This window comes from Myotis daubentonii, chromosome 2 (genome assembly GCF_963259705.1).
Source record: "Myotis daubentonii chromosome 2, mMyoDau2.1, whole genome shotgun sequence".
In the NCBI taxonomy this organism is placed as follows: Eukaryota; Metazoa; Chordata; class Mammalia; order Chiroptera; family Vespertilionidae; genus Myotis; species Myotis daubentonii.
In genome coordinates, this window is record NC_081841.1 from 52,733,889 (window position 1) to 52,746,019 (window position 12,131).

The following is a 12,131-nucleotide window of genomic DNA, read 5'->3' on the forward strand; positions in this document are numbered from 1 at the left end:
AATGTGGCAAGCGACTTGTACACTATTGGGGTGTGATGTGCAGTTTTTAAGTCTAATTTGTATGGGCCCACGTTTATTCCACAGGCCACTAGCAAATTGTTCATATGTAGTTTTCCCATTTATATAGCCACCTTCCTTTTCACCCCGAGTTCCCAAGTTCCCCAGCTTCCAGCCCCAAAGGCGGCTTATTTGTTCTCCCTCAGAGGAGGTTCCTCCTCTCAGACCCACAGAGCAGGCTGAATCATCCTGATTGCTGTAACCTGTGACCAGTTAGTTTATTGGGAACAGACAAGCCCAGAGGCTCTTTGGCAGAGACTTGGATCCCTGGGAGCGTGAGGCTCCTGTGGAAGCAGCCCTAGGGGCGGGGCCTCTGGAGGGATGGGGTCAGCCCAGCCCCTCCTCCTCCCTCACAGCCCCTGAGCCAGGGCCTCCAGGTGGCTGGTCAGCCCCACATCGCTGCAGCCAGGAAAACGCATTCATATCAGACCCAAAGCAAGAGGGAGTAAAGGGAGAGGGGGTAGGAACCAGGTGGCTGTCTACAGAGGTGGGGGCGGGGCTTGACTTCTTTGAGCAAATAATGTCAGCTCTCGATTGTCCCTACGTCAAGTAAAAATTCCATGTCCCCTTGCCTTTGTTCTAGGCGTATCTCCATCATCAACGGCCAATGGGAGCTCAGGGAACAGACGCATTTTCATAGCGTGAGCTCAACACATTTGAGCAGGTAAACCTATGGCTAAAGGCCACCTATGGATTCTGTGTTAACTGAGAGGGCCTGGATAGGTCCTGAGTGATCCCCAAATCCTGGCTTTGGAACTCAGAATGGGATTTTGGAATATCTCCTTTTGACATTTGCAATAGTGCATTTTTTAGGTGGGTGTTAAAAGAAGTTCACTTTTCTTAGGTGCATGAGTATCAGAGGTAAGGGAGGTGGGAACCTCCAGGGGTCAGGGGAGGCTGGCTTTGTGGGGAAACTTCCATGATTTAATCCGCAAAGCAGAACTGTGGTGTGCGCAGTTGGCCTTCTTATCCGGAAGAGAAGTGATCAGTGGCTGTTGCCATTCTCTTGGCCACACTAGGGCCTGACTGTCAGCAGTCTAGGGGGCATGGCGATGCATTCTCTTTCCTTACATCCCACCGCCGCCCCCAGGGCCTACTTCAAGTCTGCACACAGATAAGTAAAAATGACTGATGTGATGGACCTGAGGAATGGCTCCCGGGGAAAACCTGATACAGGAAGGTGAGGTTTGGAATGTCCTGGTGTGCTGCCCTGGTAAGCATGGGTGACATCCAGGCTGAGGGCTAGTGCTCTGCATCCTGGACTCCCAGCCTCTGAGGCAGTGCTAACACTTGTGGCAGGAGGAGCTGCCCCCAGTCCCTAGCTTCATGCTGGAGCAGCCCGGGCGCCCCTGGGGCTCACAGGGGATGTAGAGTTCACCGGTGCTCATGGCGCTGCAGCCCCCACTGCTCTTGAGGCTGTTGGTGCAGAATTCGGTCCTCAGCATGGGCGTGCTGACCACACATGGCTCGTACAAGACCGCACCTTTTGAGCTGCTCACAGCTGCGGGAATAGAAAAGGATGCTCAGGGCCCCGCGCTGCATGACTAAGGGCATTGCCCCGATCCCTTCAGTCAGGCCATGCCCCCCTCTTGCTGCCACCACCTGTAAGGAACCCTCTCCTCTCCCCACCCCCACCCCCAATTCCCACTCCAGCTACAAGTGCCTATAAGGTCCCCAACCATTCTCTATTCCCAGAGCCCTGGCTTCTGTTTCACCCTCTCTGTTTCCACTTGTCTGAGCTGCTTCAAATCCTCTTTCTCCAGAAAAGCATCCCGTTGTCAGACCTGCTCCTCATTCTGACTCCCAAAGACTTAGTTGCCCTGCAGGAGAGCTTCTCCCTCTGACCAGAGCTCCCAGCAGGAGGCAAGCCGAGGTCTGGTCAGGAGGTTGATTAGCCCCCAAGACCCCAGAGCCCCAGAGATGCATCTACTCACAGATATTCACAGGCCCAGTGCCTTCACACAGCCTGGGGTGAGAGGAAAAAGACACAAAATCACTGTATAGAAGTAAACAAGACCAATAACTCTAGTGCTCCCCCTCCCCCACGTCTTCTGTCCAAACCACAGATCACATCCACGAGAAGGACCCTCAGACTGTGAGCTGTTCTGGGTTTTCTATGACTGCGGGATGGGCTATTGCAACAGCAACCCGAGGACAGAGAGTATCCACACCTGGGGCCCACCGTTGACTAACCTGTGCTCCTCGCCCTCCAGCAGGCGCCTGTAGGTGGCGATCTCGATGTCCAGGCCCAGCTTGGAGTTCATCACCTCCTGGTACTCCTTGAGCAGGCAGGCCATGTCCTGCTTGGCCTTCTGCAGGGCGGCCTCCAGCCCGGCCAGCTTGCACTTGGCGTCGTTGAGGGCTGCCTCTCCCTGCTGCTCTGCCTGAGTCACAGCAGCTTCCAGATTGCAACGCTGCGGGAGAGGGCACAGAGGGCATTATTGGGGGGTTAGGGGCCCTGGGCTGACTCTCAGAGAGAACATGGCTAGTGTGAGATAATAGAGTATATATACACAGAACTCCTAAAACCCTTGTGATTTCCTAAGTGATAAGAGCATTGGAAATACCTTTTGTTCTAATATTTGGTTTTGGACCCAGAGCTCCTAAATTCTTTGGAATTTCCTGAATGACAGCAGTGTCTTTTGTCCTAGTGAGTGACTCTGGGTGGGCCTCTGGGTGGTGCCTTGGTGAGGGTGGGTCAGAGAGACCAAGCCATGATTAGAAGCCTGGAATTTTCAGTCTCACCCTCCATCCCCCAGACTGGGGAGAGGGGCTGGAAATAATATCACGCCCACACGAGGAAGCCTCCACGGAAATTCCACATGTGGGCTTCTGAGGCTTCCAGGTTGGGAAGCACGGGGAGGGGTTGGAACAGTGGTGCCCTCAGGGCACGCGCCCCTTCCTACATACCTCCCCTATGCATCCCTCCCATTTGCACGTTCATTTGTATCCTTTATCAGCTCCTTTTATAACAAACTGGCAAACAGCAAGTACACTGTTTTCCTGAGCTCTGTGAGCTGCTCCGGCAGATGAAGCAAACCCGGGGAGGGGGTTCTGCTTTACAGCAGATTGGTCAGAAGCTCAGGTGACAACCTGGACTTTGGGGCAACCTTGAGGGACTTGTGGGAGAGCCTTACCCGGTGGGACCTGACACTCTTCCCAGGCAGTGTCAGAACGGAGTTACATTGTAGGACCCCAGCTGGCCTCACCTGGGCTTTGACATTCTCGATTTCTTGCTGCAGCCGCTGGATCAGCTTGTTCATTTCCTGGATCTCATTCTTGCGGTTGCGGAGGTTGTCACAGTGGGTCCCGGAGATCAGCCGCAGCTCCTCATACTGCGGGACTGAGAGGTCAGAACCCTGGGGCCTTGCTGTGGTCCCTCCCAGACCCCTTGCTCACTGCCTGAGTCTCTCCTCCAATGACTTCCTGGCTCAGGCGCTCCCCGGATTCTCACACTTGCTCTGTTCCCCATCCCTTCTCCATTTCTGGTCAGTCTCTGAGGTCCTTTTCTGGGCTGCTCCTTAGTTCCTTCTCACCGCACAGCCCTGCAGTCAGGCTTATTAAAATGTCCTCCAACCTCCAAGCTCCCCTCCTCTCTGTTTAGCTGTTCTGCGGCTTGTCGCTTTCTCTCTGCACCGGAGCCCAAAGGTCTCCCTCCCTTTTAGATGTCCTTCTGGACTTTAGAAAGGGTTTCTGTGCTCCGTCTGGGATGCCTAAGAGACAGAGGGCTGAGGAGAGACTGTCACCCCCAGGGTGAGCACGATTGTATATTCTCCTCCAAGCAATGGGAAACAAAATGAAATGTTCCTTTGACATAGGGGTGACTCAGTTGCCATGTTTCTTTTGCCCTTTGCTATTCTTTCTGCCTGGAATGAGCATGTGGTATGACAGTCATCTTGAGACAGGAGGCAACCATGAAAATCAAAGCAATGTGAAGGGTGGCAGAACAGAAAGCTATAAGGAGCCGGTGTCCCTGAAGGTGACATAGACCCCCTGGGTCACTGTGGGTAGTCTATTTCTGTACTTCAAGTTATTTGAGAAAAAAGTGAAAACTGAATTTAACTATTTAAAAAAATTTGAATTCTCACAGTTAATTATAATTTAAAAATAATAGAATTGACTTAGGAAGATGGGAAACAGATTGTTTTCTCTGAGCCACTTGACTGATGAGCAGCCCAGGAGAACAGCGGGAGGAGGGGCCAGCCACCTGGTATGGATGGGCCACAGAGTCACTGGGAGCTGACTTTAGGCCAGCGTTTGATACCTTTGTTCCAGGGCAGAACCTTGCTGGAGGCACTCTCTGGGCCCATTGCCTTCAGAAAAGAAGTCCAACGCACTTAGCACAACTCTGAAGAGTTGCCGCCATCTGGCCCCATGCTACCCCATCCAGCCCCATCTCCTTGTGGTGCTTCATACTGGAACCTCACTGTCACGCTTCTGCATCCTGCTCGGCTGCCCCTCAGCTGGACGCCCCCTCCCCTCATGCTCGCTTACTGCACTCGTGCTTGGCCTTCAAGGCCCAGATCAACACCGCTGCCTCTGCCTTTCCAGACACTTCCTGCAACCTTGCTTTTCTGTTTGGTTGGTTACACGTTTCTCTCCCATGGACTGTCATCTCCTGTGCACAGGGATGGTCTGACTCCTAGTATCCTCATGGTGCCACACCCTCGGTAAGGCCATCCTTCCCTGACCACCTTACTGGAAATCATATTCCCACAGCACTCCCCATGCTTCACCCTGGTTTATTTTCTCCGTAGCATGCATCACCTTCTAACATACATGTACTTATTTGTCTTGCTCGTTGTCTGTCACTCCCTGGCCCTGCCTCTAGAATGAAAGTGACACGAAGGCAGGGATTGCTGTCTGTTTTGTCCCGGTTTAGAATCCAGCATCTAGAACAGCGCTTAGCACATGATGGATGCTCAGGAAGCAGTTGTTGAATGAGTAAGTGGACGAGTGAACGAACGAATGAATTAATGGTGCCTTTCACAGACAGGGCAGGTGAGACTGAGGTGATAATATTTGTTCAATCAAATTAACCTTGGGGACATCAACTATCCTTATAGCAAGCCCCTAATTACCTAAGTCTGGGGCCACCTTAATCACCTTCCTGCTCCACCATTAGTAACCACTCCATGCCATTAGCCTCCCCTGACTCCTTGAAGCCCAGAGCCCTCTTTGCCATTATTGCCAATTAGTTCTCCTTGAATTCATGTCGAGGGAGTCTGTGAGTAAATAAAGCTGGGGCCCCTGGCACCCTGATGACAGGCCTGGGCGGCCTGTGGGGTCCACTCCCACACGTTCCACAGGCACCTGGCCTGGGGCCCGGCAGAAACAACAGGGGCTGGGATTTATGGGGTTCCCTGTCTCTGTGACATGGCATGACTCTCTCATTATCTTCTCACCCACTTTCGGGGGAAGTCTAGGGCGCCCTCCTCCCCCGGGCCTCACCCGGCACTGGTACCAGGCCTCTGCTTCAGCTTTGCTGCGGCTGGCGATTTCGTCATACTGGGCCTTGATATCAGCGATGATGCTGTCCACGTCCAGCACCCGGCTGTTGTCCATCTTCACGATGACCGAGGTCTCTGAGATCTGAGACTGGAGCAGGCAGATCTCCTGGGGGGTGGGGGGAGGACCAGTGAGCTCTTTGAGGATAAAGGGGGAGAACCTGCCCTGACCTTCCCATAGCAGCTTTGCACAGATTTTGTGGTGGCTGTGATGGGCCTTCAATCACCAACCTGCTCCAGGTCCCACTCCAGTTACACAGAGACCCGAGAGCCGAGGCCTGGGCATCGGACTTCCGGGGTCTCACTGCTGAGAGCCAGCTGTCCCAAGCCGACTTCTCAGTCTGCTTGCCCTGAAATGTACCTGCTGGGCTGGAGCTTTCCCACCATTGTCCTCACGAACTGGCCCTGATCTACCACCTGTGGGCAGCGTGGCTGCAGGTACCTCCTCGTACAGGCCTTTCAGGAAGTCGATCTCCTGGACCAGAGCCTCCACGTTGGTCTCCAGGTCAGCCTTCATCAGGAAAGCCGTATCCACATCCTGTGATTGGAGCATTGACAACTGTAACCAGGGGCTGGAGGAATGTGGGAGGGCCACCCCTCCACCAGGGGGGCCATTCCTTGCAAGCTGGTGGCAGGTGACAGGTGTGGGACCCACCTTTCCTCACGGAAGCTCATGTGAAAGTGGAGAGGTCACAAAACTGAGAATGGAGGGAGGGGTCCACAGCACGAAGACCACATGCCTGGGCCTGGCCCCCTATTGGGGAAGGGCCTGGAGGGTGTGGAGTTTAAAGGAGCCTTGAATGCAGTGTCTCTGGGCTCACTGTGTGGGGCTCAGGCCAGAAAGTACCTAGCTATCTGTCTGAGAACTCGGGCAGTGGTTTTCATCTTTTGGGGCTTGAGTTGAGAGTTTTTGTTTGGATTTGGCATCAGCTACATGTCCAGCTTCTTGGGCAGGTGTGGACACACCCTGACCAACTTTGGCCCCGTGAATTAGGAGGCAGAAGCCCGGTCAACCATCACCCCTATGAGCAAAGGGTGGGAGAGGAAATGCTGGCCCCCTCTTTCTCAGGGTCACTCAGGCTGGCACTGGGGCAGGAGGGGGAGAGACCCTTCTGAGGTGGGTGGACTCATTTGGACACAGCCCAGGGGCTGAGTGTGCTGAGGCCCGCTGGGCCAGCTCCGGGGGCTTTCTCCCTCTCTGAGCCAGCTCCTCACCTTCTTTAAGGCCACGAACTCATTTTCCGCACAGGGCCGCAAGGCCAGCTCCTCCTCATATCTGGTGGAATGGGCAAGAAACAATGTTTGAGTCAACCGTGGGCTTTGGAAGGGGCCTTGGAATCAGACCTGAGGGAAGGGGCCTTTGGGCACATCTGCCTTGCACTGACCGCATGCCCCCAGGAGTTGCCAGGTGCAGCCCTGTCTCTGGACACTTCTAGCTGCTCCAGCCATTCCAGACTGGTGATTAATACCATAACCTGTCATTAGCCACATTGCCAGTTTACCCCACTCCCCAGTAGCCTGCTCCTGTGATGAATCATCATCTGGGAAGTCCTTCCTCAGGCCAACTTCATTCTGTCTTGGTGCTGAGGAAGCCCACTTTATCTGACCATTTCTTCTGGGAGGTGGTGGAAGCTGGCAGCCTGTTGCTGGCATAGCTGTCTGTGCGGGGTTGTTCTGAGAGCTGGTTGTAGTCACTGAAATCCCAGCTGCCCCCGTGCCCTCCTCACTGGAGAGTCCTGAGCCTGGCCCCTACCTGTAGCTCTGTTGCAGAGGTAGCAATTACCAGGTTACCAGACCCATAGGCACAGCCCAGCTATTTGCTATAGGTCCTCGCCCACTCACTGCCCCCTAAGGCAACGGAATCAGGGTCAAGAGGTACAGTCTGGCCAGAATGACTCAGTTTGAAGAGCAACTTTGATCCATTAAAAGCTCCACTGAGCTTCCTGACGCCCAGGCTTCCTCTTCCCCACAGAGCTTTGCTGCAGCTGGGCGCTGGCTACTGGAGCTTATGCCCTGGTGTGAATCCCCTGGTGTCAAGTGCGAGTCCTGTGACTTTCAGTAAGTGACCTGGCTTCTCTGTGTCTCAGTTTCATCTTCTGTAGAATGAGGATAACACTGGTCCTGCCTCACAGGGCTGTTGTGAGTTAACATATCACATGAGTTAATATCTGCAAAGCACTAAGCCTGACATGGGGTACGTGCTATGTCAGCGTTGGTTATTATTGTTAAAATACCATCCAATCTCATCCTTCTGCTGTCCCACTTTTAAAATCCAGAGTCCTCGTCTTCAGCTGCAAGCCAAGTCTCTGGCCACTGTGTGTCTTACCCCTTGGAAAGGCATTGCTCCTGCTGAGAGGGCTGGCCTTCACCCTCCCCGGGCCTTGCCACACGTTGCCTGTAACAGTCTGCTGGAGTTGTCTCCTCTAACTTGTCTCACTCTGGCCCTTCCTTGTTATCTGCTCCTGTCCTTTCTCCTTTTCCAAGGTCTAGTCTGGACTCTTCTTCTATAAGAAGTAACTGCAGCCGAAACCGGTTTGGCTCAGTGGATGGAGCGTCGGCTTGCGGACTGAAGGGTCCCAGGTTCGATTCCGGTCAAGGGCATGTACCTGGGTTGCGGGCACATCCCCAGTGGGAGATGTGCAGGAGGCAGCTGATCGATGTTTCTCTCTCATTGATGTTTCTAACTCTCTATCTCTCTCCCTTCCTCTCTGTAAAAAAATCAATTATATATATATATATATATATATATATATATATATATATATATATATATATATATATTTTTTAAAAAGAAGTAACTGCAATGAAACACATTCTTCAAGGCCCTGAGCAAATGGCACCTTCCCCAGGATGCATTCCTAGGCCTCTTCTGCTTTCTCACTCTCTTGGGATTCCTCCACCATTCTGGCCTGCACCACCTTGTAGCTATTGGTGTGTTTACACAAAGGTCCGTGCTTACTGGGCTGGGGCATCTTGAGGGAAGGAGCCAGCCTTTTCCATCAACCATGAGTAGGCATGTGGTTGACACCTGCAGCAAGAGTGTCCCCTATGTGGCTCTACTCCATTGACCCACGTCCCTTCTGAACTGTTGCTCTTAGAATACTCACACCGTTTCTTGTTAATGGAAATGTGTCTCTCTCAACCTTCCCCCAGCAACATGTGCTCCATAGGATTCTGATCCTGGGAGAGACCCACTTAGGACTATTAAGCAATTTACTTGGGCCTCAGCTTTCTAAGCACTGGATCTACAAGCCTTCAAGCTCTTCATTAACATATGCTTATCAGTCACCTTCTCCTGCAGTGAGTCAGGACAGAGCTGCAAGTCTAGCAGGTTAAAGACCTTCACCAGGAAGAACTGGGCCAGGAGACAAGGGAGACAGAGGATCTGCTAGTGACAGGAGGGGTGAGGACTTCCAGCTGTGACTGAGAAGGGGTTGGGGGAGGGAGGGGGAGAAACCAGAGTCAGGGGGTGAGAGGAAAAGTGAGATAGATTAGTCTGAATGTGGTTCAAAGAGATGATGAGAGGAGGCTTATGAGAAGAAAGAACAGAGGGAACAAAAGCTTGGAAGGAAGAGGGTTTGGGGATCTGTTTGGGGAATAAGAAGTAGTTCAGGAAATGCCAGGGGATTGGTGGAAGATTAAGTGGAACAGGTGGATTGGAGCAGAGCCCTGGAATGCCAGAAATGGCAGGAGAAAAGATCATGTTCTACTGAGTGGGAGGACGGGCCTTCCTTTGGCAGGGTGGTGGGAAGGGGGATGAAGACAAATGCACAACCTCAGACTTTCTACCAGGTGCCACATGGGCAATATCCTAGAGGCTCTGCCTACGTTATCCTGCCTTAGTGTTCTACCAGCTGTGAACCAAGTTTTAGGTTCCCCTGAAACTTTTGGTGGATGGGGAGACCAAGGCCCAGGTTGTTTACATAGCTCACCCTAGGATCCCTGGCGGGGTGAAGTCAGAGCAGACTCACTTTTTCTTGTAGCCCTCCAGCGTGTCCTGGAGGCTGCAGAGCTCCGACTCTAGCCCGGCCCGGTCCCTGGCCACGCAGTCCAGCTGCTTGCGGAGGGTGCAGATGTAGGCTTCGAAGATGGGCTCCATGCTCTTCTGGCAGCACCTCTGCTGCTGCATGAACTGCCACTTGGTCTCCAGCAGCTTATTCTTCTGCTCCAGGAACCGGACCTGCAGCCAAGAACAGGATGTCACCGGGAAGCGGGTTCCCTGGGGACTATGGCTCAGAGAGAATAAATCAATGATGGCGTGGCAGTGAATCAGTTTCTGCTCTCTTCTGACACACCGCTGCCGATATGCTAAACTGACAGTCTCTGCATAGACTGGCACCTGAGGTTATGTCTCTGTGTCTCCCCCGCCTGGGGGAGCTTATAGGACCCACCTTCCACCCAGGGGTTGCACATTGTAGTGGAAAGAACACTGCACCAGGAGGCCTTGGGCAGGTCCTCCTTCCAGCCCTGCCTACCTCCACCAGCCTTGTAAACTTGTCCAGGCCACCCCATCCCTTAAGCCTTGTTTTCTTTCCTAAAGCTCCTACTGGGGGTTATGCATAGGAAGCACTTTAAAGATCTTCATACTAATGTAAGCAGATGACATTCCAGCTGGGAGTAGTTGGGCTCTCTTCAGTTACAGCCCAGGGACACTTGGGGGAAAAGGTTCTATCAAAGGCTCTGTCCCAAGACTTCAAGTTTCAAGCTCTTTCACATGCTGCCCCATCCTGCATGGCTGCATCCCAAACAAGTCCCTGTTGCAGTAACGTGGTGAGCTGCTGGCCCCCTCCTCCATTTCTGTGCTTGGAAACCTAGATGAGGAGAAGCTGAGCGAGTTGACCATGGCCACCCAGATAGTCGTTGGCAGAGGAAAACAGTCTCCAGTCCTCGCCCTGGGACTTTGCATATGGTGCATTATTTCCCAGGAGAACTGTAGGGAAAGTAACGTGGCCCTACTTTTGGTCAACGCCATGTCACCAGGAGGCTTCCAGCCCCACAGAGGGTGGTGTGATGTTGCTGACAGCCAGGGCGCGTGTTCTAGAACTTACGGGTTTTGAAAATTAAACTGTGTGACAGTTCCCATTTACTAAAACAAGTTCCCTTTTGGAAGGCTTTTGCATGTATTACCTCCTTTAATTTTCCCACCATCATTCCCCTTCTTCCCCCCACCACCCTTCCCGAGGCTGGTTTGCACGGGGCTTCAGAGTCACACTCAGGAGTGAAGCCAACACCAGAGTCCAGGTCTCCTGATTTCTGGCCCAAGACTCTTTGCACTAAACCTTGGGGTCACCAGAAATGCCTGTTCAGGCCTTGGCAGGTGTCCTGACCCTCAAGAGACTTTCTTGGGTGCGAGGACAGGCCCAGAGGCAGCTGAAGGTGACAGGCCAGTTTAGTGCCTCGCAAAGACAGAACACGACCATCCCCGAAGGTTTTCAGAGGTGTGGCTCTGGGGTTGGCAGGTATAAGACTTTGCTCACGACCACCTTTATCCCTAGCTCTCACTGCTCCACCTTCTCCTCACCACAGGCCTAAGCTGATGGCAAATTCTGAAGTCAAAGGCCCACCTCCAGGCCCAAGGGTCTTTGCTCACCACTAGGCCCAAGGTTCTTGCCCCAGCTCAGGCACTTAGAAAGCAGTTCTATTGTTAAAGCCTCATCAAGGCCTCTTAGGTCGTTCCTTTCAGTATCTATCATCGCTTTGGAAGTTCCTCTTGTAGTCTGACCTCAGGAAGCCTTGGTAATTTTATCAGATAATATCCAGAGAGAGATGACATTAAAAACAAAGGATCCACAAATAGAAATATTGAGTGCTGAGCCTGATCTAACCAGCTTTCAATGATTAGTGCTCATGAGTACAGGAGAGGCCCATAGATGAACTGGCTTCTCTATGGCCAGTCTTTTCCTGTCTCCTGGACCAGACACAAAGTGTTCTCTGCATCCCATGGTCCTGGACCTCTTACCTTGTTGATGAAGGATGCAAAACGGTTATTGAGGCACTTGATCTGCTCCTTCTCATCCCTCTTCACATTCTGCACAGTTGGGTCAATTTCCAGCTGAAGTGGGACTAGTAGGCTCTCATTGATGGTGACGGGAGTGATGCAGGCAGGAGCCCCACAGGGGGCCCCCACTCGGTATCCGAAGCCAGGAAGGCCACACCTGGAGGCAACCCGGGGCCTCCCAAAGCCCACGTTGCACAGGCTCCGTGAGCGAAGGCAGCCCAGGACCCGGAGGCCCCCGCCACCCCCAGGCTGGCATGGCCCTGAGCTCACTGCATAGTGGGTGACCCTCTGGGGGAAGACAGCTGAGCATGAGCTGAAGCTCCGACTGCCACATCTGGAGCCCTGCTGGTAGGATAGGCACGACATGGCAGGAGAGAGAGGCAGAGAGGCAGGCCCTGGTGGGGAGAACGGGAAGGAAGAGCTGTCAAGTCAGCTCAGCTCCCACCCTTTTATCTGGCAGGGGCTGGAGGTCTGAGCTGGGTCAGACCCCCAATCACCATTAAATCAGGTTTATGAGCTTGGGAGATTGGCAGCTCTAAGTACCCAGGTGGATAATTAGGGTAGCAAAG

The 12,131-nt window shown here is 53.0% G+C and overlaps 1 protein-coding gene across 1 annotated transcript; it reads right to left on the bottom strand.

Annotated features, from left to right (window-relative positions):
* Positions 1-1,243: 1,243 nt before the first annotated feature.
* On the bottom strand, positions 1,244-11,928 carry KRT82 (keratin 82). The gene is made up of 9 exons (XM_059682989.1): positions 11,524-11,928; positions 9,536-9,744; positions 6,780-6,840; positions 6,007-6,102; positions 5,509-5,673; positions 3,267-3,392; positions 2,251-2,471; positions 1,992-2,023; positions 1,244-1,558 (listed from the first exon to the last, which is right to left on the bottom strand). Exons 1-9 carry the CDS (start codon positions 11,926-11,928, stop codon positions 1,341-1,343), a joined length of 1,533 nt encoding a protein of 510 aa, XP_059538972.1. The 3' UTR covers positions 1,244-1,340.
* Between the last annotated feature and the right edge of the window lie 203 nt (positions 11,929-12,131).

Excerpts from the sequence above, each read along its gene's own strand:
- KRT82 (XM_059682989.1), bottom strand. The coding sequence starts at position 11,928 with ATGTCGTGCCTATCCTACCAGCAGGGCTCCAGATGTGGCAGTCGGAGC. Across the intron at positions 6,841-9,535 it reads CTGGAGGGCTACAAGAAAAA|ATATGAGGAGGAGCTGGCCT; the intron begins GTGAGTCTGCTC and ends CCATTCCACCAG. Across the intron at positions 1,559-1,991 it reads CACTGGGCCTGTGAATATCT|CTGTGAGCAGCTCAAAAGGT; the intron begins GTGAGTAGATGC and ends CTATTCCCGCAG.